Below are 26,849 nucleotides of genomic sequence, written 5' to 3' on the forward strand. Positions count from 1 at the left end.
TGCACAGTGGACTTACACAGCCTTAAATAAGTTCATAAATAGCCTCAATATTGTTTTATAAGTGTAGTTTAGAATTGAAATGAGCTAACTTTTCTAGTGTTCTGCAGTAGAGGACATTTATGTGATACATACCAGTTAATCCCTCCTTATGTATCAAAGAAAGTAGAGGCAAGTAGCTACTTAATAAACATATGGTAGATTGTAGAGGGTGAACATTTTTGACAATTACTATTTGTCAGGGAAAATTATGCTCTTTTTGGAAGGTTTTTTATTAAGGAACGACTTAATTTAACTGAATTTATCAGTAGTTGTTTTTTGTGACCTATAGAAGGAGGACTGGACCTTCTTTTAAAATTATTTTTACTACTTGTAATGGGACTCTCTATTGTGAAGGAGCCTGTTGACAGTGGAGACTGGTTTCCACTGAGAAAGAAATCCTTTCTGAGAGCAATGGATATTTAACTTATACTCCCTTAAAGTATCTGGTTATAGTCTTTTTTCTTTCTAAAAAAAGCAAAAACACTTGAGAGAAGAGCTCTCTTCAAGGATATCACAACTTCAGTCAAGGGTTGAGAATGTGAAAATCTCTCTGGGGTTGCAGCAAACAGAGGGGGATGCTTTTGGCATCTTTCTGCTTTATGGAGTAATATGAGCTAATTTCATTTTTTTTGCAGATTACATTTAATGCCTTATAATAGAACTTTGATTTTGTTAAGGATAAAAAAAAAGAAAAGGGCTTAAAATCTAACTTTTCTGAGGCAGATGGGAGGAATGAATACTCTGAATAATATTATTGCTTCTCTCAACAGTCCATTTGTGTAGACACTTGTGTTAATCTTGAATGGCTTTCCTTTTGGGTATTCTTATCTCGTGCAAAAAATATCTTGCACTGGAAACCTTGTTTTCCAAATGATACTGAATCTTTTCTGACTGAAAAGTAAGGTTTTCAGTCTTCTCATTGATTAAATATCTGAACTAGTTTGGCTGGAATGTAGTAGCCCTTGTTTGTAAGTAATTGCTTTTTAAAAACAGTTATTTCCCTAATACTGTTCTTAGTAGAGGGCAGTATTGCAGAAGCCATGGTACATTCAGTGTGGATTAAAGGCTCCTTTTTTTGACAGACCTTACTGTTTCTTTTATTTAAGAAACTGTTTTTGATCCTAATCTAAGTATTATCTTGATTAAATGAAAAGTACTGATTTCATGGAATTTCAACAAGTGTGAAGTGTGAGGTTTAATTAGAACTATGTATGTACTGAATTCTGTAATAAAACATTATATGAAGATCTGAATTTTTTAAGATTTTAGTTTTATATTAACATTTGCGAAATGCTAAACATATTAATGGCAGTTCAAAAAAAAAGTAGTATCCCATTGAAAATATTTATATAAATATTAGATTCATATGCTCATTTTGCCATTTTTAATTAAGCTACACCTATGATAGTCAAAACAGTGACTCGTGTATGCCAGTTTTTGAGGCATATAGGCTATCTAAAACCTTTCTGGTTTATATACTTTTAATCTATGAAATATCTATTTATTAATTACTATAAAGTAGTATATAGAATTTAATTGAAAAGCACGATTTTTTCAAATTTTGTTATGATTGAAAGGAAACAGAATGTAATTTCTTAGAAACACTAGATGTCCCCCCAAACCTATTTATAGTTATTTTTACATTATATCACAGATACTCTAGGACTACATATAGAAATAGTTATATCTATATGATGGGTAGCACAATCTTTAAGGTATATTCTGTCCTGGACCTATATGAAAGTTGGGTTTTTTGCAGACATTCATGGGTTCTAGTTGGTGTTTACATTCCATGTGCCATCACTGTCACAGTCAATGTCGTGTCATGACTTAATGAGATGTATGTTACTAAAGTCCTTTAGTGCTCTGAATGCATCTTTGGGGAAATAGGTTTTTCTCCTTCATCGTTCTTTGTAAGAAACTAGCTTTATAGTTTCTTAGACTGGACTTCTGTAATTCTTATCCTGATTCCTTCTTCCATGTTAATACAATGGTTCTAGGTCTGTTTGATCTTCTGGGAGCCTAGCTGGTTGAACAACTTAGCAACTGCATTTTAAACAAGCTTCATGAAGCAAATTTCACTTTGGAAGGAAAAGGGAATAAACAATAAAAATGTGTATCTAAGAATAAAATAAGTGAATAAGTACACAAATGCACACACAGAGACATATACATGTATATGTGAAGGCTTAATCTTTCTTAAGATTTCTTATTCTCAATTAAGTTGCTGTGATTCCTAGGTTGGGAGAGATAGCCTACCTTATACTTTTGTGTTTATCAGTGCATTTGGGTATATTTTGAATTTGTATTTAATCCAAGTCAGATCTCACAGTGTAAACCACAATCCACCTCCCAATCCCATTATTAAAAAAACTTCCTAAATCAGTTCCTAATCTTAACCCTGAACCAGACCAGCTACTTTAGCAAGCCCAGTAATTCCTGCTTGCATTTTGATAGTGATTTGAATTTAAATGTTCTTAAATTATCTAGTCTAAATTCCAGTTTTTACCTTCTTTTATCAATAAAAAATAGCTAAGGTAAAATTTAAAAAAAAAAATTTCATTCCTGCTGCCAGAGTATTTTTTACACTTACTAGCACTTAGCCTCTACTTCACTGCTGGCTCACTGCTTAAGCAGTTAAGAAACCATTAATGCTTTGAACATCTCTGCAGGAAATTGGAAAATAATATGTACCTGGATAATGCAAAGGACAGTGATGTATCTATTGCTAAAACTAACCAGAAACAAGGAGTTAACAATTATAACTTTTGAAAATGCTCAGGATAATGTCACTGATCTCTAAAATGGGGTTCTTCAGCCTTCATTGCTAACTAGGATTAATCTTGTTGCCTGCCAGCCTCTTCTCTGGTAGCATTGCAGTCCCTCAGGCTTTGAACTCCAAGTCCAAGACTGTTTGTAGCTACCTCTCTTGCTGTGGTGTGTTGCAGAAGGACTGTGCAAAACAGGGACAGCATTTATCACAGCACTCTTACTGTTCATGGCCTCTCTGAGCCTTTGCTGGTTTGCTTCAGAGAGGCTGAACTCACAGCACTGTTTCAGCAAACATGATAGATTGGTATTCAGAGTCTAAGTTTAGCCCTTAGCTCTGACCCTGATCACTTAAAGTATAAATCTATGCTCTGTGTGCATAGTTTTTTTTTCTGGGCAGCTGCTCACAACCCATTGAAATGATACCCCCACTGCCCTCCTTATTTTTAAGATCTTACAACTCTCCTTAACTCAAGAAAGGAAACAGAAAAATTGTAATTAGAGTCTAAATAGTCCACAGACACCAATTTCTCCCATTTCTTAACGAAGTGATGTTTATTTTCTATCTCTCCTGTCATTTTTTAATTTCTATTTTAGTTGCTGCCTGTAGTTGCAACTAGGCAGCTAAACGTGCACATACAAATATATTTTAAGAAATATTTAAAATTTTACTCTCTGCTCAAGCTTATATTAACTACACCTTTATTTGGAAAGATTTTGCTTTACAGTATGATGAAAAATTATTTTCAAATTTGGAATATAGTTTGGGAATATTGGAAATGAGGTAAGGATTTATTTTGCCTGATTTTCAATAGATTTCAAGCTTATTATTTTTATACCAGTAAAGTTAAGGTATTGATTTTTTGATAACCACATGGAAAGGTTTTCACTATTACACAATAAATAACATTATTTCTATACTTAGAAGTAGATTAATAATACAAGGACTGTTTTAAAAGTTTTGTTTCACAAAACTGAATTAAAGTTTGTGTTTTTTGGGGGACAGGTGCAGTAGACTCAGGATCTTCTTCTTCCTCTTCGTCATCCAGCTTTGTGAATGGTGCTACCAGCAAAAATCTGCCAGCTGTCCAAACTGTTGCTCCAATGCCAGAGGATTCAGCTGAAAACATGAGGTGCACAAGTTCTATCTTTTAATATTAAATTTAATATATCTTCCCAAATTTCTCTAAAAAATTAACTCATTGAATGGGCATTACTGTAGTTATACGTGTGCTATAGTGTATATACTTTTTGGGTACCAAGGATGTGTATGCTAAAATAAAGCTTCACTGAAAACTCTGAGTTTTTCAACTGAAGGGTCTAACTTGTTGAAACTATACCAGACACTAATACTTCATTAAAATATCTTTTCAGTTGGCTGGTTTTTTTTCTTTACTCAATAATGATATACATATTGGAAAGTAAGAAGTTTGTAAATGGAGCACTAGGCAGTGGAAAGAGACACTCAACCCCTCCTGAGCAAACAAAGGCTTGCGTTAAACTGGAGAGGAAAAACGCAGACCTGTATTTGAAAAGGATAATAACAATTTTACTTGTTCTGGAGTACTCTGCAAATACTATGGAATTTATGAGGCAGACACTGCTTACTCTGACATGACATTTCCATTTACTTAAAGCCATTTAAAAACTGTAAAGTTTGATCAAATTATGATCATCCTATTTTCTAAAGAAGCTTACAGAAACTTTTAAAAACAGTGACAGACATAATTAAGCTTCTATTGTGAAGTTTTCTTACAATCATGGTCTTTTTTTTTCACAGTATCACTGCAAAGCTTGAAAGAGCTTTAGAAAAGGTGGCCCCTCTCCTGCGAGAAATTTTCGTTGATTTTGCCCCTTTCCTGTCTCGAACATTATTGGGTAGCCATGGACAAGAGCTGTTAATTGAAGGTACTGTTTTGTTATGAGATTATATTATTTTAACTTTTATTCATTTGATATGAACAATTTTTTAATTTCACTAGACTTCATATAACTATTTTTGACAAATTAATCAATCAGTTGTTAATACATTATGATTTCAGTTCATTGCATTTAATTTCATTTAAAGTTAAAAGTGATAGCTTTTATATCCTTTTATTCCCCAGAGATGCTGTGTAATGATACATGTCACAAAATAATCTCCATAGCTAGCCTTTCTCTCCTCAGAATAATTCAGTGCTTCAGCCTGACTTTGAGAAAGTAGTGAAAATGCAATTAAAAAGTGTAAACTACTCCCACAGAAGAAAGTAAAAAGAAGACCATGCTCCAACATTGTATCTGTATTTGGTAGAGCTGTTTTTTCCTCAGGCAGGTCAATTCACAAAGGCACATAAAGAGCTGTGCCTAGAGGTGAAATAAAAACTGATACATTTTAAAGAAAAGTACCATTGACCACTTTCACGGATTTTTATGGGGTTTATGTGCTATCTTTACTACTTCATAGTTAGAAAATTTGCCTCATAAATGAGGCAGGAAGTAATGCAGAAGTTATTCAGAGCATGCAAATATGGCAAGCTCATGAAGAAAGCAATAAATCAGTATTAATGCAGCTAAAACAGTGAAGGGGGAATTTGCATGAGCATGCACAGGTCCTGTATTCAGAGGAATATATTCAGCCAAGTAAACTTTTTCCTTTCAGGATTCTTCTGACACACAGTATTGCTGTTAATTGAGAGGAAAAAGTCTCATTCTGACAAGGCTTATAGTATGGAAGGATCTACACAGAAAAAAAAAAACAGCTTTGTGTTCAAATTCCGAGCCCCCTTCTATTATACTTGTGTGTTACCTAAATATTAGTGTACAGTTTTTCCTATGGTAATTCCATGATTACATCTCACAGTGTTGGCTCTTGTTACTAGAAGTATTTACATCTTGTAACTGAAATTTTCTCCAACCTTATCTTCTGTCGTCTTCTTATTGTTTAATAATTTTATTGTTGAATAATACCAAGGAATGGTATAGTAGTAGCTTAGAATACTCAGAAGCTTCAGGTATTTTTTTATTGTTAATTTATAGCTTGTGAGTAAGTAGCGCTTCTCACTTACTGACACCTAAATTAATGGTCTGAGATTCACATTGAGATGACTGTAAGATAATTTATGGGCTACATTCTTAACTCTCATATTTCAGTGAAGTTGGTTGCAAAATTTTTAGCAGTATTATCCTTTTCCATTTGGCAATTGATTAATTGCACTCTAGGGTTTATAAACTATGACTAAAATTGTCTTGGTTCTCCTGAGTTGTTTTACTGATTTAAAAAATTCTTCATTGATGTCATTCTGCTTTTGTATTTTAGTCAGATCCTTAGCATGATCAAGGCTATAACAGCTCCCAGGATATGACAAAGACTGAAATGCTAGAGGTCACAGGAATCTCACAACTCTACAGCCACATTTAATCTCATTATTGATACATAGAGAAACGTTTTGTTGGATTGTTTATGGCTTGTAGTATTTTTCTGATAACTGGAATGTCATTCCATATTTTGCCCTTATTTTTCTCTCTATCTATGGCTTAGACACCCAATTCAGAATCAGAAAACATTGTTCACAAACCATATACTGAGTTCCAAAACAAAAAATATCCTCTGCATCATTTTTCTTTTATCATCATTTTTCTTTTTATCAATCTCTCATTCCTGATTTCTAAAAACCAGTTCTTTCTTCCCAATATATTGAAATAGAAATCTGACAAGTAAAAAAATTCAAGACCACCATAGATTTTTATATTGTGAGACTTGAATTTTTCTTTTCCACCTCTAAAATACTTGGGCTTCATTTCTTCTTAACAGAGGATTCAGAGCTGCTTTTATAGTCATTGCGTGCTTCTGATATTTTCTCTCTTCATTGTCTCGACAAGACCCTTTTTCTCAACTAAACTGAATTCTTGCCTTGTAAAGATGCCTTTGAAAGAGAATTCCAAATTCTCTCTTATTCTAAAACCTGATTTATTTTGAGAAGTTTTCTGTCTTTTCTTACTGAAAGCCAGTGGTAGTCTTGAAGTATTTGAAAGTGCTGTCCAGGTAATGACTCAAAAAAGAGGAATTTAGGGGTGTGATTCGGGATATGAGAGTGCATATTCCTGTGGGGCTTTGATAATTGAAATTTGATTTTTTTTTTTTTTTTTTTTTTTTTTTTTTTTACTGCAAGTGGTAATTAACTTGACTTCACTTTTATATGCAATGGTTTAATTTGTTACTTTATATGTAAAGGTTTTAGTTAAAAGAATCAAAAAGGAGCAAATAAACTTTCTTTAATTAAGTCTTAAGGCACTTGTCTGTTTTTCAAATTGATCACCATAAAAATATCTCTTGTGTTCTATAAAGGATGTACTGTCAAGCTTGACATAATGATACCTTTCCTTCCTTGCTGTTTTTCAAAACCTCCTTATGGTATGAAGTTTCTCCCCTATCTCATTTTGGTAAAATTGGAATACTGTCAGACATCCTTGATGCCATGTGCTTTTTTCTGAGGCTCTTTCTAGTGCATGTGTGTGTGTAAGAAATGCTAAATGATTTTCAGATTTGGTAAGAATGTACACAGTCTTGTAGCTGACTGCATACTGAAGAGCACAAAATAAAAGGAAGCAGAAAACAAAATTAATTTTAAAACTTCTAAAAGAGGTTAATCATGCAAATTTTTGAGAATATCTGATACTTTATGATAGCTGTTGTCAATATATTTTTGGAAATGTTTATACAACTTAGGTATGATTTCACGTTTTTTTAGTAGTTCAGCTGCCTCAAACCTTTGGTGAAAAATCTTGAAGTCATATCCTTTTGCATCAGACTTCATCATCATTCTGTTCCATGGGAGATTGGTTGATCTATTGTTTGAGTAAATTATGCTTAATGTCTTAGTGCCTTCTTAACTTTTGATTGGAATTGAAATACCAATGATCTTTGGTCAGACTAGACCAAAAATTTAGGCCACTAATACTTGAAATTATTCATTTCTCTTGCTCTGGTAAATTCCTAAATTCTGGTAACAGAGGAACCCTATCAGGTAGAATCTGACATTGCACAATATATTTATTGGTAAAATTCCTCATCTATTTGCTCTACTAAAATTACTAAATTACTAATTACTGAAACAGTTACTTGCTCTTATTTGTAAAACCAATTCTTTCTTCAAAGGTATCTTACATTCCACTGAATTTCAAATGTTTCATCAACTTCTCAGAATATTTTATGAGTAGGAAATATTGTCAGTGATGGGTTAAAAGGGACCTTTTTGCATTTGAATACAAATGGCTTCAAACAGAGTATAGCAGAACCAGCCCAACACTGCTGTGGTTTGTCAACTGAGGTTCTTCCAATGCCTCCGAGAACAGAAGTTGCAAAGGTTAAAATCATCAGAATCTAATTGGAAACAAACATGCAAGATGTGTAGGCCACATAGTTGAGCTCAGCAGAGCTCATTGTGGAGTTCCATTTAACACTTGCACAGATATGTTTTCACTAACTAGTTTCCATATGGTCTGCAAATTCCCTCCATGTAAAGTGCATGACAACATTCTAGCTTTTAGGTGAAAATGTTACAGGCAAGTGTAATCTGATCTGTAGCTGAAAGAAAAGCTATATCCTCTTTTTGTCAAGCACAGATGGCTAAAAGTATTTCCACTACAGCTATTCTTGGAGTGTCTGGAACTGAGAAGAATAGGTCCACGATTGAAACACAGTCACATAGAATGCTTTCCCTTCTCTTGAGTGAGGCACCAAAGAAACTTCACTGATGCTTTTACTTTGCTGTATCATTAGCTGTGTAGAGGGTCAGCCAGGTAGCCCTTCTCTAAAGGATCTCTAATGAATTCCTTGCTGTACATTTGATCTGTTTCTGATACAGGCACAATTAAAGTCAGATGACAGAGAGAATGTTTTTGTGCTGATAGGAGCAGGATCTGTTTCTCCTCATTAACTCACCACATGGCTCTACGAAAATATTCAGTAGAGGTGGTGATGGACTAGCTTTGTATCATGTTTGACAGAAGGCTTCTTGAAACAGTTGAAAAATTGCCCAAAACATTCCTTTGGAAACCACAGATAGAACTTGGGTGCTAAATGACACAACACTAAAAGCTCCCCAAGACCTCTAGTGTGACATAACTGTGGCATTACCAGTACTGGCACAATAGGTTTCTGATTTTCTTGAAGAATACTGAATCTTGAATTAGGAAGACAAGGACAACCATTTTCCTTTATATACTATGGTAATCTGGAAACCCCTTATACTTTCTGGGGAAAATTTACTGTTTTGGAGCTTATTGATTGATGTTATTAATCAGTATTAGTATTAATAATGTCCCTTGTGTTTCTCTTAGAAACTTTTCAGAACTTTTGTATTACTGTGTTCAGGAGCACAGATGCTCTAAAGTAGGAAAAATGCATGTTCTTGCAGAACTTTTTTTTCCATGTACATATTATTCTCTGTCTTTTATCTCACTCTGCCACATCCAAAACATTTTAGTTTGTGTGTCCAGGCATGCTTCCTTCCAACTAACTAAAACTTGCCTTACCAGTCTGTAGGACAGCATGTAGCCAACATTTTGAACACTTAATTAGTATTAGAAAGTAAGAGGGGAAAGGAATAAATAAATAATTTTATTATTTTAAAATTTGTATTTACTCAAATTAACAGCATGTAAATGAAACTTTAAGGTATTCGTGGTACTGAAATTTCTATAATCCAATATTTCATCCCATTTTGCTATTTTTATTAACAGTCTTTTTTATAGTGTTGAATTGTTCCTGACAAAACTAAGTGCTCAGGTGAAACAAAGGCATTGCATTGGAGAGATATGTTGAATCATTTTCTGGACTAACCAAAACTCAAGAAAAAGCCAGATTTCAACATAGCCAGATGCTGAGTCCAACTTATAGGAGCAAAGAACAGGCTTAGATCCATCCTAAGGATCCTAGAGATGAGGGACAAAGCCATGCAAAGAACAGAGGGATTGCCAAAATAATTGGGATGCTTGGCTCCCTTGGCTCATTGCTGAGGCAACAAAGACTTGTCCAGTGCCTTGAAAAAACTGATGAGTGATTTCATTTCTGTGCATCAATTTGGTTAAACTCCCACTATCTTGTTCTGCAGTGAGCACTTCAAGAATGATGCACACACTGCAGATGTATGAAGTATTATGTTAGGAGCTTGATATGTTCAAAGTATCAAAAGGACATAAAAAGAAAGTAAATACTACAGGAGGCCTTAGAGTTTCCATCAAGAGAATGCCTAAGGAGGGTAAACATGATTGGAAATCTTTAATAGTGCTTACCTTCAATTTTTGTGATTGATGTTACTCTTAGTCATTATGACTATTTCAAAAATATTTTCTAAATATAGTCTTCAATCCAACTTCTCAAGAGGAAAAATGTCATGTATTTGCTGGATGCTTTTGGGACTTGTTTGTGGCTTTTGAGCATGTCAATCACATTTTCTCTGTGCCACATAGTGGAAGTAATGATAGTCTGCATTAACCTTAATTTGCTTTAACATCATCGTGACTGCATTTGTTCACATGGTGATAGGCAGGTGTACTTCAATGTCAGCTAGCCACCTGCAGAAATCAGCAAAAAAATCAGTGAGCATTTTCTTTGTTCTGCAGCTGACTGCATCTTAACTGTAGATGCAGTCAAGGATGTGTCATTTTCCCTTGAGGCATCAAAGATGGTCAATGCTTATGCCACTTTATGATATAAGCCTTTCTGCTGATTTTTTTATGTGTGATCACACATATAAATGTATATATATAAATTGATTTCCATTTTTTATAGAAGTTCTTTAATCATTACCTTGAAGCTCATTTTAGTATGAGACATTTTCTCTGCATAATGAGTTTGTCTTATCAGGGAAGCCTCCTGTAAGTTCATGCCAGCTCTAGCTTGGTCTCAGATTTCAGAAATATCTTGCAATTATATGACTGCATAGCTATATATGTACTTTAATCTGATTTTTTTTTAAAACACGAAACTTATGTTATTGTACTGGGTGAGGAGGATCAGCCTTTTAGTCTCTTGATAACTTTTCAATGTTTTGGCTGGTTTCAACCATTTTAACAGAGGTTGCTTAAAAGAACAGTATTCCCAAATATAAGCATCTGTTTATGAAAAACATACCCTGTCTTGGGTTAGGGTCTGTTTCTTACTCCCCTTCAATATTTTCTCTGCACTATTATTTGAGGTATGCCATCATTGTTTAGCAAAGGACTATAAAACTCAGTAGTAATTCAAAATAATCACAGCTGATTCATTTGTAACATACTGCACAATCTACTCTGTTGGTGCAATACTGTGGGCATTGGAGCATACGGAGCAGGAAAGCAATTGATAAAGCAGGACTGTGGGAGCAGTAGGAACTCAGCCTTATTAGACATCAGGGAATCCCTGCTGGACATCAAGGGGATTGTTACAACTTTCTGTGGAGGGGTCAGGCCAGTGTCATTTGCAATAGGTGACACTGGTGTCACTGGACACGATCACTCTGCTCAGTAAGGATGAGGAATCTTATGCATTATTTGGTTGTACTGGGTCAGGAACTCTGAAGTTGACTTTCAAAGCTAAGTTCATAATGTACTTCTTTGCTGTGCCACATGCCACTCCTTCCTTTCCTTGTGCCCAAAGTGACTAAGTGTACCTTCTTCTCTAGCTAGGAAGAGGTGATGCTGCATGCTTAGCACAGTGCAGTTAAATCCAGTGAATTTCCTCTGTAAGACACTCTTTCTGAATTTGTGGTAGTGGTAGTAGGATTTGTATTCATATATTACTTTTTGTGTTCACCATGAAATCTTGCAGAAAGATCCCAGAAAAATTGCACTACTGTCTGAAATTAACCCCTTCTTAGATAACGAGGTTGGAATAATAATGATTTACAGATAATGCTTTTCTTCTGTAAGTTAAAGTTTGTGCTTTCCTTTTCATCTTTAAGAATTTCTGTAAGCAATTTGCAAGATTAGGTTTTCACCATGAAGAAAACCATAGGTCATTTTGAAACAGGGCATGAAATCCTCCAATAGATAGAATTTAAAAATCTGCAGCTGCTTGAAAACCTGCCTGCACACATTTTAATCCATTCTTAAGCAGGAAAAAGAGAAATTTCATTAATTTCAAACTGATGTGCAATTATAGGCATGTCAGAGATTTGTTTTTAGAAATTCTCTGTCTAGGGTAGGTATGATTATCTCCTAGGATCTGACTGAAAGGCTCCACAGTGTGCTCATGTTTCTGCACATCCTTTGGGACTGATCATGGGTTTTACTAAAAAACATCAATAAGTCAGGCACACAAGAAGACAGAAAACAACACCGGTTTTCCAGAAGACTGTTTGGTAGGAACAAAGAAATGCTAAAGGACTAAGTGTATATTCAAATCTGCCTATTTATTTACACCTACTCCAGAGAGTCAAGATTCAAAGCTTTGCAACTTACTGATTTTTTTTAGAGTAGGTTACTAGTGACAAGACAGATGCCCATTCAGACATCTGAAGTGCAGGTGCCACAAAAGAAGTCTCTATTATTTACCCACATTGAAATCTTCAAACTATAATGACCTCAACACAAGTTACAGAACATTTTTCCTTCACATAATATTCCTTTATGACATCTTTAAAGGGATATCATTGCAAACACCAGAAAGAGGATACACATTCATTCAATTTTGATTTAACTCTTGATTTACTGAAGTTCCTGTGTGCAGAAGTATGTTCTGAGCAGATGTTTAACATGGCAGGAAACATTATAGATCAGAGATCCAGATAGCAGCTAGGAAATGCATAGCATCTGGCACCTTTTGGAAAGTAAACCTGCCAATAATTAATTACACATATGAGCCACTCTATCCCTGTCTAATGAGTTGGACACTTACTAAGATGTATTAGACTGTGGAACAGAGGTTAACTGCTCATGCCCTCTCCTCTGTCTCTGACTTGTGTGGTCCCAGTGTAACTTAAGGGTAGAAATTGTTGTTGGCACTCAGATTTTATGTTGTTCATTATATTATCATTATTACATTGATTAATAATCAAGATGCCTTTACATTCCAAAATGTAAAGAATTCCCATTAGACAGAAATTGAGGTTTTTCTGTTGCTTTGACTATAGAGAAAAAAAATGAAATTGTGAGACTAATTGTAAAGTTTAGTTAGGAGACTGCAGATGTAAAAAAATTAATAAATACGTGCCTTCAGGAAAACAAAAGCTGGTTACAGTATAAAGTAGTCAGGTTTAATGGAAGGAAGCTCTGAAAGTTATCTTTGAAAATATAGAGGCCATTATATGTTTGAAGTTACTGAATTGCTGTTGAAATGCTATTATAACACTTTATTATAAGGAAGTGAAGAGCACCAATTACTGTTTTTCTAAAGCACATAACCAAATGCACAAAATATTGGAGCCTTTAAAGAGTAAGAAAAGGAGTTAATTGTTTGTGATCCCTGGCTTCCATTTACTTCAGCAGTAATAGCCACTTTCTCATAAATTTCTTTTTCAAGCTAGTAGCCTGTAGTCCAGTTGCAAGCCAAAAGGCCTAGAAAGGACTGGTCTTTTTACCTTAGAATTCTAGAAAAATACCCTCTCTGATGTCCATCTCCCTATTACCCTTCTTGACAGTCCATCTTTTTTGTAATCAAGTTTCTTTCTCTCTTCTTGCTTTATCTTCCAGCTGTACTGGGAAATGTTTTTTCTTGTGAATTTTCCTATTAATCTACTAGCAAAAAAAAAAAAAAAAAAAAAAAAAAAAAAAAAAAAAAAAGGCAGTAAAAATAGCAAGAGAGCTATTTGAAGTTATTTCAAGAAAATAATTTTTAAAATATTTTGGAGAAAGTTCTTTACATGTGCAGGCACTGCTGTAACACAGCCTGTAGGTGGACTCATCATATCAACTATACAGCAGTGCTGAATGGTAACACTGGACTAAGTTGTACAATTTTTTTTTTTTTTAGAACATCCACCTTTTCCCCCCTTATTATTTTCTCCTGTACTGTCCAGGTCCAAAGAAAAACGAGGTGGTATGCCAAAATGGTATTCAGTATCTACAGGATGTTCATGCTGTGACTGAAGCTCTCCACAGGCAGAGGTTCTTTGGTTCTTATTCCACTTAATTCATCATTCAGAACTCAGCAGGGGACTCTGCCTGATTTTAAACTTGAAACAGTTAGGCTGGTATTTGCCCCAGCCCTTGTCCTCTGAAGGCTTAAAAATGGAATCAATCTACTTTATTACACCAGCAGTGTTTTCCAGAGAACTACCTAACTCTGATAATCTATAGGGTGCAAATAACATCTCTGTATCAGATGCCCTGAAAGATGTATTTCTCATGAGACATAGTAAAATAATTCTTTTCCATGTATTCTGTGTTCTATGACCAGGTTCTTTACAAAATTAATCTCATTTAGGGCTGGTCACAGTTTTTCAGTATATGTTCCTTAACTTTTTGTCTCCTTATCACCTGTTCTATGACTCAGGCTGAAATATTTTAATTAGTGACCAAATTTACCAAGTTTCCTTACTGGTCCTGATGATTTAAAGGCACTTCTTCAATTCATTCTGTTAGATATGGATTTACTTGTTTCCATGCTTTCAAGGCTTAAAAAAAGAATCTTGCACAAAAACTATAGACTCAATTACTTGAAAAACTACTACACTTGAATTTTACAAAATACCTGTTTATCGATCATTTTTTGATGGGAAAAAATGTTAATTATAGTATAAACATTAAGGAACCCTCTTTCTTGATTTACCTAGATATTAACAGACCTGGGGTTATTTTTGCAAGAACTAAGATACTGTATCTTTACTGTCTTCAGTGCAATTTTATGTTAAATTTTACCTCCTTCAAAAAAAGATCCTCAGATCTGCTAAACATCTATTCTCCTATATCATATTTTTCGTCTGATGGTGTGTGGAATTTTATGATTCAGTCTTTTTTATACTTCTTGTCTGTGGAGATTTTCTTGCAACGAGAAAACCTCATGCTGAAAGAACTTGTCAGACAACAGAGACAGTTGTGATATGTCAAATTAAGATGGCAAAGTGATGTCAAAGCAGGTCTAGAGAGAGCCCATAACAATGTTACTGTCAAGTAAATAAAGAAAACTGAAACACAAGAAATACAAGTTATTTCAAGAGATCTATGACTGTGGAGGGTTTTTTGTGTTTTGAGAGACACTGTTTCAGAATGATTACTACTTGTCAGTAGGGCTTCAGGACAGAAGCAAGATCTGATGGCAGCCAGCTAAGGTCAGCAAAGTTCAGCTTCACGATTTTTATTTTCCTTTTCTTGTTATGAAATTCTCAGGAAATATTTATATTTATACAAAAATTGGTTTTGCTACTCAGGAGATCTCATCTACTTAAAATAAGGGTCAACTTGGTCATCTTAGAAATTTAGGAAGCTGCATGAACTCTGAGATTTCTTATACTCCCTATTTGTAGCTGTGCTGGCTCACTCAGTGTGGCCCCAGTGTTGCTAAAAAGAAGAAATATAAGAAAGTAAGGAGGATCAGTAGGAGTAAGTGGTTTTATTGCTGAGCAGCTTAACCTTTTCTCGCCATCCTTTTTTGTCATTCACCAGGCGCATATTTCACTTTGTCATGTCCCCCTTACAATAGGAAAGAATAGCTCAATAACAGTGAGCTAGAAGAATAATAGAAAGAAGAAAACAAAAAGTAATTACTATGTTTGCTGTAAGAGGAGAGAAAAAGAAAAAGGAAAAATCCATAATATATTGCATTAAATAGGAATAAGTTATAAACCAAAGCTAAGAAAAAGCTGATAAACATCAGGAAGAAAAATAAAACTTCATACCTGAGGAAAATATAGCATTGAGCAATACTTTTTCAGGGAAATCCTGATATTCTAGAGGCTGTTATTTGGGGTCGTATCTATGATGTATCTTTTCCAGGATGTCCCTTTGTACAAGGGACATCCGTTAGAAAGACTTGGATAAGGTTCTTGAGATGAGCAGAAAGCACTGTTGTTGTAGTAAAGGTATAAACATTTACTTATGTTAGTGAGTGAAATTAATGTCTTTATTTCTGCTGGTATAGTTCTTTGAAAATAATATACTACTGAGGCAATACTTGCAAAATATATTTCCTCTAGCTTGGATTTGAGAGGAGGTGAAAGACTTAGAAAAAAAGAGTAAGGAGCGGTAGATGTTTCTTCATGTTAATAAGATGATCTCTTTTTTCCATGTATTAGCTAGGTGGCAACTTCTTTGGTATCACTTGTTTTCATTTAATAATTTTTCTGCAGATCTGATCACAAAATTGGCAACTTTTTTTGGGAAAGGATTGACAGGGAAATACCGCATGACAAAACCTCAAGTATATTTAAAATTGTCACATTTTAAATTAACTTTTAAATTTCATTATCAATTTTTTTTCTTATTTCTTCCATTGAAGTAAAATGTCCCTGGCAGCAGCTGAGGTAGAAATTTATTGACAAGTCTGAGCCATTTATTTGAATAATATCTTAGTATAAAGAGGGAAGAAGACTTTTGGGATAATATTTGAATTCTCACAATTGACTGTTTGGTTTGGGAGGAAAAATATGGAATGCTTTTCATTGAGATTCTTTCTAGATAAGGAAGAGTTTGGCATTTTCTAGAACATGTAATTGTAGGTGTTTTCCAGGCTTCTGCTGAAAAAAAATAGTTTATAACTTACTCAAGTCTATCTGAAAATTAAGTACATTTTGACAGAAAAGCAATAATTCCACTTTACAGACCTTTTCAAGATTGGAGATATCAAGATTGGAGATATTTTAGTTTGATCAACTGCAGTGCAGTGTGATCATTGACTTGGGTGGTTTTACCTTTAGTCTAGAAGAGGAGGAAGTACATTAAATTTAAAATAAATTTTAGTAAATATTTGTCACACCATTTAAAAATCTGCTTCACTTAATATGGAATTGTTTTCTTATAATTAATATATATGTTGAATTATTTTTTATTAAAATAATATTTTTGTCTTTTTTTATTGTTAGTGCTGATTAGAACAATTTCTCAATTGATACATGATTGATGTAAACTTTAGATATGTTGTGTTATACCAGTTGGAAAACCAGATTATTTCACTATCCCACAATATTTGAAAATATTTGGAAGATATTTGGAAAGAATTCTGTTTGAAGAAGTACTGTTTTAAGAGAATGACAGTAGTACACAAATGCATATATTAAGTAAATCCCAATGGAGCACTGGAAAAATAAAAAATTACCAGAGGTATTAGATGAAAAACTGAATCAGTTTTGAAAATCATTTGCAGTACATTAAACTGAACAGTGGTAGTGGATTTTATTTTATAGGTTAAGTGGTCTCCTTTTCACTTGATGAATGAGAATTTGTGAATCCCATTACAATAAAGGAAAATTGCTAGAAAATCCACAGGTCAGCATAAGGCTGAACTCTTCAGAGTAGTGTGGCACTAGCATCAGCTTTGACAATATCATTGCAGCTCATTGGATTACTGGACAAAAGTCTGTAATTTAAAAGACTAAATCATCTATGTGTTGTAATAAATCCCCTCTCTGTGGGCGCACTCTCAAGGGTTTTTGTCATTCTGTGATTCTCTCTGGATATTTTCCATTCCATATTTAGATTCCTTTTTAGTAACTGCAGTGGTGACGATGTTTAGGTTTTCTCACTTCAATAAAATTATTCAAGAAACTATTACATACCATTCTTACTCTTTTTAGTATTGCCCTAATATTAAGGTCTGTTTTGCTCTACAAATCTGACTAAAAGGGCTGACCCATTTGAGTTGGGTTTGGACAGATAAAAATCTGGGGGATTTTGTTGACCTATCACTGTTTATTTGAGGTGTTTCTCCAAAGATGTCATTCTAAAGATTTATGATAAAATTTTAAAGGTATTCCATTTGATAACCTGGATGATACCTTTCCTAGATTTCTGGTACCAGACAAAAAATCTCTTGCTTGTACTGTGCAGTGTCTTTCACCACGACCAAAGAATCCTTTAAGAATTGTAACTGGTTTTGATCAACTAAAAAACATGGAGTCAAATTCATTCAGTGTATTTTCCTGTATCACTCTTCTGTTCTGTAAAGAAGATTTGTAAAGAATGGTCTGGAGTACTAATACAGCCATCCTTCATGGTCCCTAGAGTTGGTGGTAGTGTCAGTCAAGGCTGCTGAAGGAATTGTTAAATCCATAACCCTGACTTTGTTATTTTTGTGAGTTATGTCTTTGGAATAGTGTTTTCTTTCATCTAGTAAAAGCAAAGTTATAATTATTTTGCAACATGGCTGTGATTTCCATCTGCAGACTTTCTGCAAATCCTGAATATTTCCCAGCCTTTGCTTTTCAATAAGGACCATTAGTGTAATTTAAATGCCTACAAAATATGTGACATATGTGTGGTTCTAAAACCAATTTTGAGTGTAATCTTGCAAAGCTTTGCATTCTGTTTAATACATATCTTCCCCCTGCCTCCCCAATAATTGCATGGTTTGGAATAAGATCATCTGTTGTTTCAGTTTAAGTTCTGCATACTTAGCATTTACTTCCAAATTTTTCACCAATCTTCTATTTTCTCTTCATACTCTCTCCTTTCAGATCTTAAGGAAACTCCCTAGAAACTTCTTAATTCATGAAAAACATTAACTTGAATCTAATTTTCTCTGAGTGACAGCCTATGGAAGAGAGGGAATAATGTACGTTTAAATTATCGAAATAACTTTGTTTGTCAAAAAAGGAGTCCCGTTACTTCTTTGGTTATAAATTGGATTAAGAAATATATTTCAAGAAATAATGTGCCAGAACTTGCTGGCAGAAGAAAGAAGGTTAGAAAGAACAAATAACATGTAAGGAAAACTCATATTTCCAACCAAATCACCATAACTTTTGTCTTAGTAGTTTCACAGCCAAAACATGCTTCAGTTTCTGTGCCCAAGGAGAAATGTCCTTGAAACTTTGTTGAGCCATTCCTAAGAAGCGCTGAACAAAGTATAAGGGAATAGTCTATCAAAATGAAAACCCAATTTTTGAGTGGTAATTATTGGTAGGAAATTCCTACTTTGCCTCATGGCACAGAAATCACTGAGGACTATGGGAAGAGATATCACAGTATGAATTACCCATAATTATTAGGAACAATTTGAAATAATCTGAAAGAATATAGTATTGTTTAAGGTATATGGAAGACTATATCACTAGGAAATAGAAAAAGCTTACCTAACAAAAAAAAAAAAAGTTACAAAGAATTACAGTGTTTTCTCTCTCTTTTTTTTTTTTTTTTTTTTTTTTTTTTTGTGTGTGTGTAGTTTAGGTCTTTTTGTTCATTTGTAGGTGCAATTTACTCACTTTTCACATGTTACTAGAATAATGGATTTAATAGCATGTGTGTATTTTTTCATATACAGAGCTCCTATAGTTTTGGTGACGTGCTGTAGAGGAGTAATAATGACCTATTTTTCTCTGTGAACTAAGTTAACTGGATTCAACTTTCTCAAACATTTTACCTAGCCATACCTGAGATTTTTCAGATAAGCAGAAGCTATAATTGAGTGAAAGATTTCTAAAAGCTCTAAAGTTTTGTTAATTGCATCTTTTTTTCTAAGTTGAACATGAGCTATAAAAACATTTAGGTTTTGTTTTTGCTAGTATTACAATTGATTCCAGTTCCAATAAGGGTTTAAGTTGACACAAAGTAAAATCATTGAAAGAAAATGCAGGCAAACCTTGATAAATACCAGATGAAATTGTAGTGGTATTCAGTTAGACTCATACACACATTGTATTAATAATAATAAAAAGAAGTTCAAAACCATGATCTTATTTCATGAGGATTTTTTTAAAATTGATTTTATCAGCCTACATTATATTTCTTCAAAATGTAAATTCACACTGACTAGTTCAGCATGGTGACTTGGAAGTTTTGAACCCATGACTTCATTAATGCCACAGGCATGACTAAAACAGTATAGTTGAAATTAATCTTTTTTTAGACATTAATAAGTCATAGTGAAAAGGCATAATTAGCATATCTTTGGGCCAACAGAAGAACACTGAAAAAGAAGTCAAGTAAACCAGAGCATTTCAAGATAATTGCCAGGCATACATCATTTATTCCAGATTAGCCAAGGTCATGCACTTGATGCTCCCAGTTTTTGCATCCTTATATGTGGTCATTGTTGCCATCAAATTGCTGAATTTTGATGGCTATATTTAATGGACTGAGAATAGACCATGAAGAAAACTACTAAAGAACAGCAAATGTAAAAAGTGCGCGCTCCATTCAGTTCAACAGTGACCTTTTTAACCTTGCTGTATGCAGGAAATACCCACTTGTATTTTAGTAATTGCATTAGCTTCCTTAATGGCATTTGATACAGATGGTATAGGAAGAACTTCTCTGCTGCTGAAGAATGCAGGCAACAGTTTTAGTCTGAGTGCCAAATACTTTTTCTCATTAGAGTTAAGGAGGGGGAAGAGAACTTAAAATAGATCTGTGTGCTCTCTTCAATCAGAGAAGCCATTATTTTTCCAAGCTTGTTATCTTTTTTTTTTTCCTCATTATGTTAAAAACATTAAAATTTTGCACACACTGAAAACTGTCGAACCCTACAAAATGGTAAAGACGAAGAAAAAATGGAGTTGTTAGCACTTTTGGAGCTTAGAAATTCAGTTGGAAAATTGATATTTATTCTGATTCATACTATACATTCTATTTTTAGTTTTTTGAAGAGACCTCAACCAGTTTATGTCTTCTGTACTGTCTGAAAAATGGGAGAACTTTTCTACCCCTCTTTTAATTTTTGTATGTCAGGATATAGACTGTGCACTGAGGGAAATTTTTTCTTTGTTCCAATGCTATGCCAAAAGAAATTAGTCAATTCACACAATTTGGACTCCTAGAAGAGAGGAGGGTACAAATCTAGAGACTGAAAAGTAATAAGATTATCTTTTTTTCTGGTCTATGAAAGAAAAGTTAAATAGGGTAGCAATTGGGGTTCTTCCTAAACATGCTCCTGCAGCTTTTGATGATGTGGGATCTTCATAACGCAACCAGAGATTCCATTCTGACAGGTTTTCCTAATAGGCAGAAATAGATCTGTCCTCCATTAGGTCTGATCTGTTTTTATCATTCTCTGCTATTGACTGCACGACAATCCTGACAGTAGATTTTGAAGATTAATTGTGTTTTGAGTAACAGGAAAAAAAAATCGTTATTTATTTCAAATCTTAACTGTTCAATCGTGAAGACACGAACATGGGAAGAAGCACAATAGAGCCCTTGGCAGCTAAGATGGAGGAAATGGAGCATATACTGGAGGGCACACACTTTCCCTCGTGGTTTGAGTGAAAGGAGTCCCTGAAGTAAGATTAGGGGGCTGATATGTAATAAATTTAAAAAACAAAATGATGGCCCTGCTATGAATGCTTCACATTTCTGTATTCTGTTTTACTTCAAGGAATGTATGATATGAGTACTTAAAGGTGAACAGAAAGTATTTCTGTTTCTATTTCCTTCTTACTGACCATCAAAGTGCACAGAATTCCCCATTTTCTGTCTGGCCACTCCAAGTTCTGCTTATTCATAAGCAGAGAGCTGCACACTTAATTTCTGCAGTAGACTGAGACAAACATCATTGACACCGTGACCTTCTTTAATGAGGCTTTCCTATCTCTCTCTGTATTTTCATATGAAAAAAGTGCTACAGTCTCTAAGATAATTAGTTGTTTCTTTTGGACATGGAAACCAGCCTCTTTTAATACTAGTGGTTATGAGAGGTGTTAATGGCTGTTACCAATGCTTGTTTCATCAGCAGGCAATTAAAGAGCTGGTTATAACTAAGGGGCCTGCTGAGATGCTAACCAGATGTCAGTTCTGTATCCTTTTCTTTTTCTGAATTTTCACAAAATCAGTTTGAATCTCCTTTCCAGTGCTGGAATGCTATATCCAAGCTTGCAGTTGATTAGATGGGATGTATAAAAATTATCAAGTAATGTCCAGAGGAGTAGTGAAAGAACATCAGTTTGAGGTCAGATGGCCACTTAGACCTATATCATTATCATGTTATTAAAAAGTAAGAGTGTATAAATATTCTTATTGTAATTAGATAATCTTGGTCTAAGCAGTTATGACTCTTTTAAACAGAGTCCTGAATTTTTTAATGTCTGCAGCTTTGTGTTATTAGGACTAGATCATCATTGTTACCTGGATTATAATAATGAGTATTTATTCTAGCTTTGTGCCATTTTAGGCGCACTTCAAAATTTTTTCATATTGTTTGAAGCTGCACAGGTAGCATAAGAATGCCCAACTGTATTTGAAAGTTAAGAATTTCTGATTTAATTAACTAAGCCAGAAAATATTCTTTATGTATGTCTCTTCAAAGTATATATTTTATGTCAAGGTTTCTTTTTGAAAACCTGGTGAAGATACAAAGATATTACTGCTGATGAATAATCACTTTTATGTAATTTAGTTGGTTTCTTTTTCATAACTGTGTATGGTGCTTATTCTGGATGCATTTGTTCTTTAAAAGAACAAACAGAAAAAACAGAAGTAACAACATGTACATGTAAAAACAGAAGTAACAACATGTACAAATTTAGAAGACTGTAGCATGAGGATAGGTTTCCAAGAGCATTATTTTTCCTTAGTCATCTTTTAGTACACCTGAGGTCTGATTTTGAAAGACAGGTGTGACAGAAAGGGGTTTTATTTTGGTTTGCTTATTTGGTTGGTTTGTTTTAATTTTACAGAATAAGAGGTGAATTCATAATAAACCAGACAACATTCTATGATGAAATATTTGATGTGTCTATCCTACCTGCATTGGCTTAACTATAGAGTTCAATCTTCTGTTTGGATTTTCTTTGTCAGCTTCCAAACAGTGGAAGAAGCCTGCAGGTGATAAGTATCTCATTAATCTTTCTGATCCTCTAGCACTTGAGCATGAGAATAGCTGATCAATTACAGCAATAGTCTCCCTAAATGAGCTTTGCACATCTGCCTCTTATTTCATTAACTGCCCCTATATCTGATAGAATGGAAGCCTAGTGGCTTCTTACAGCTTGTTCTGTGTTACTGTACAATAAGAATGGGGTTGTTAGCAAAATGGGCACAAAAGGGTATTTATCCACTACCAGAAACAAATATACATGCTATCATGTAGGAGTGCTTTTGTCTCTAATCACTGTTTGTAGAAACCTTCATAAAGCACATCAGCTTGCTTTCCAGCCACCTATTTAGCCCTTACTCTCAAGCTTATTTGTAAATTTATCATTTTTATAACATAGCCAATGTGTTTCCATGCCCTAAAGCATCATATTAATGTCTATATGGTTTTAGATAACAGAAGCTAGCACATGTAAAGTTAACAGAAGAAATGAAATTTCCTGCAAATGTCCTTACAATTCATCTTTAAAATACTTATGGCATCCTTCTCTCAGAGAGTAAATTTACATTTCCAAAGCTGCAAACGAGTATTTACAGTAGTGACAATGTTGCTAGATGTTTATTATTTACATGAAGTACAGAAGAATGAGTGAGAATTAGACTACATAATCCAAGATTTGTTCTAAGAAGCATGCCCTAAAAATTATGGGGTTTGATTTTAATAAAAATATGATTTCTCATGAATGCCTCTTTCATTCATACTCAAGCTTTCAATTACAGGATAATCAATTACTAGATGAAAATTAAAATAATGTCTAAGCAGAGGCTTTATTCTTTACCTGTTATTAACTGATCACTTATTCTTATGGATTTACATTATTTATTATTCAAAAGCTGTTAACTTATGTTTATCATAAATTAAATTGCTTCAGATTTACCAATATTTATTTATTTATATATTTACATAACTATGCTAAATGCCAAAAATAATTAGAAGTTTTTCTGTCCTGAACCGGTCTATATTATTCCAGGTGATTTTTATGAACATTTAAATATTCTTGAAACTGAAAGTTTCAGTTAATTGTGCTTGAAACTTCTTTTTTTCTGAGTTACAAAATATATACATTTATATATTTTATGGAACGAATGAGCTATAATATCAAAATACCACCATCTTTTAAACTAATTTTTGACTGTTTATTGTAGGTCTTGTTTGTATGAAGTCAAGTACTTCAGTGGTTGAACTGGTTATGCTGCTTTGTTCACAGGTAAGAGATTCTCTGATTTTGATTGTATTAATTTCCTTGTGTAATCACTGTCAGCCAAGGAATAATATCTGTTTGTTCCATTCTTCCATTTCATTACAAAAAAACCCCCATATTAGTTTCTTCTGGTAATACATAAATTGTAGATTTTGTTTTTGGAGATTCAGTCTGTAGTTTTTCTATATTCACAGGGTATACAAGGTATATTTGCATTTATGTTCTAAAAGTGTATGGATGTACATTATGCACATTCTCTGTGTATGAGCTCTCTTGCAAGCCTGTTCTTATTTAGAATATGTAAGTAGGATACTGTGGTCATAATTTCATGTTTAAATTTGTCTTTGAATTAGTGATTGTTTAAAACATTATTTTGTGCTGACTTTATTATTTTTGATATACATGACATAACACTGAATATTTTACGTAGCTGTCCCTATATAAAAAGCAGAGGAACATGGATTAAGTAGTCCTCAAGAATTGGCAGAAGCAGAACATTTCTATATAAGAATTCTGTGGTTGATTATTTGGGTTTTAATGTAGCAGTAATGAGTTTCTCAGAAATCCAAATTAATTAATGTTTTGAAATGCTTTCAGAAATAAAACATTGAAATCCAACCTAGTTTCTCATTCTCTTTGGATTATTTATATCTCACTTTTCATATTATTCATTTTGCTAGAAGTGTTATTGGCTAATATTGTGTAAATACCCTTTAACTTTAAACTGCCAATAAGAATTTACAGCAAACGTTTTAGAACTTTGTTCACTTTGTAGAAGTAAGAAAATTAGGATTTCCCAACCAGATCCAAATAACTCTGTAAGTTTTTATACTTCTCTAAAAAGATATAACAACATTTCATTAACCCCGTTTTTCACAGAACTATATAACCAGTTCAACTCAAAACAAGTTTGTGTATAAAATGCCCAGGTTAACCTATTACATATAATTATCAAAGAAAGTTTTTTCTTTGTAGCTTTTCTTAAGCATTCACTACTGCTCATTGACAGCATACCCCAAAAATAAACTGTAAACAAAGGCGTTTCTAGGGACAATTGAAATGAAAATCTACTTTTGAGAGCTCTATCTGAAAATAATAAACATTTACAAGTAGATTTGGGGGTGAGTATTCCAACTTACCTTGCCTGTCTGTAGGTTGCATTTCTTCAAGCTTGTGTCATAAGGAAATCATTAAATCTTGTTTTCCTTTGTATTTTTTTTTTCCTCTTCCTTTCTTTTCTTCCTCTTTTAGAGGGATATCAGTTAGGGAAACGTAAAAGAAAAATACATCCCTGGCAGGAATCCTCAGTGGGATTTCAACTTCAAACCCTCTCTAGCAGGGCACTTGAAAAATTTGTTACCTAATGGTGAAGGTCTTGGGTTCCAAGAAAATTCCAAAAGATCCATTAAGGCTTTTGAGTTCAATGTTCATGTCATACAACTTTTTTCTTTTATTTTTAGCAGCTATTGAAATATTTTTTCAAGGGAAAGAGTAACTTACAGTCCTTTCTTCCCTAGCCTTTGGTTTTACTGCAGTTCTCAGGAATAAAGTGGAATGTAGCATTAGGGTCTAGTGTCTTTGATGGCCTCATCATCTAATCATAGGTTTAACATTACTCATTTGCTGGCTCCAGGAATTCCTGCCATTAAGGGCCCTAGAGATGAAACTTTGCCTCAAATATTGATTGAAAGGAAGAGAGAGAAATTTAAGCTCTTTCTGCAATGCTCTTTCTTTAGACATCTCGGTAAAGCTACGGAACAAATGCAGCAAAAATCAATTTGTTATTTTTATGACTCCTATATATGTTGGGTTTTATTTCAAAGTATTTTAAAAATAAGGTTCGCTTTATACCTGGAATAATGGGAAGTGCCTAATCATTTTGAAGTTTCAAATGTTTATTTTCTTCAGTGTTTGCTTGGAAGAACTCTCTTCCATCTAGCTAATTACATGGGGAAATTGCAAGCTTTTAGTTTTTATACTGATACTTCAGGGTTGTTTCCTAGTCTTCTAAATAAGGAGGATTTTATCTCTGGATGTCCATCTATTTGGAAGTACTTCAGGAGTTAATGGTGTAGGGTTGGTTGGGGGAGTCATGGTAATTGTTTCTACAGGAACTGTCATCAGGGGGCCTTAGTGGTGCAAATTGCAGCCTCCCTCCCTCACCTTCCTGACCTCTGGAATATTCTTCTGAACAGTAGCATTTTCACAGAATATAGTGGTTTGTCCTATAGGTGTAGACAAACTAGTCTGTACTTCTATTCATCTACAGGAAAGATTTTTTTGTTTTTTAAATTTACATTTTAAAACTATCTGTCAAAAGAAAACATTAGATAAATGTAATGAAAATACTAATACATAAAATAGCAAGAAAAAAATTGCTGCCAAATATCATAATCCAGCCTAATGTTAGCAGAACTTGTTATTAGGATCATAGGGAATGCTGTCCACAGCAAATGAGGATAACTCCTCTCTATCTAAAGAGGAAACAGTGCTACCTGAGTTTTTCCTTCTGACAAACTAAGCAATGTGAACTGGAAAGACTGCATAAAATATATAGTTTGTGGGTTTTTAATAATCCCAGTGTAAATAGGGCTTTTCTTCCTAACTTGGGTAAATCCTTCATATTCAAATTGAATGACATTTTACAGATTATGTGGGGAAGTTTGAAAAGTGTCACTCAAAAGATAGATGGCGATAATAAAAACCTTTGAAAAGTACAATTTTGTTTGCACAGAACAGAGTAACTTTAGACATTGAAAAGGAAAGGGAAATGCAAAGTTTGTTTTCCTTTCATTTGCTACAGCAAATTAGATGCTTTTATGCTTTTTATGTTGGAAATTCCATGTTAACGACTACAGATTAGCAAGGATGTCAGAATTTTTTTTCTTATCTGAGCTCCTGAATAAAATCAACATTGCCAGC

General features: G+C 33.9%; 1 protein-coding gene across 1 annotated transcript in view; it reads left to right on the forward strand.

The window, feature by feature from the left end:
* Window positions 1-26,849, forward strand: part of NBEA (neurobeachin) — a 453,025-nt gene that overhangs the window by 184,556 nt on the left and 241,620 nt on the right. The window contains exons 33-35 of the mRNA XM_050977434.1: window positions 3,815-3,941; window positions 4,589-4,716; window positions 23,872-23,933. Coding sequence (XP_050833391.1) covers window positions 3,815-3,941; window positions 4,589-4,716; window positions 23,872-23,933 — 317 coding nt within the window. The remainder of the gene's footprint in view (window positions 1-3,814; window positions 3,942-4,588; window positions 4,717-23,871; window positions 23,934-26,849) is intronic.

The sequence above is a fragment of the Serinus canaria genome, chromosome 1, assembly GCF_022539315.1.
Source record: "Serinus canaria isolate serCan28SL12 chromosome 1, serCan2020, whole genome shotgun sequence".
Classification (NCBI taxonomy): domain Eukaryota; kingdom Metazoa; phylum Chordata; class Aves; order Passeriformes; family Fringillidae; genus Serinus; species Serinus canaria.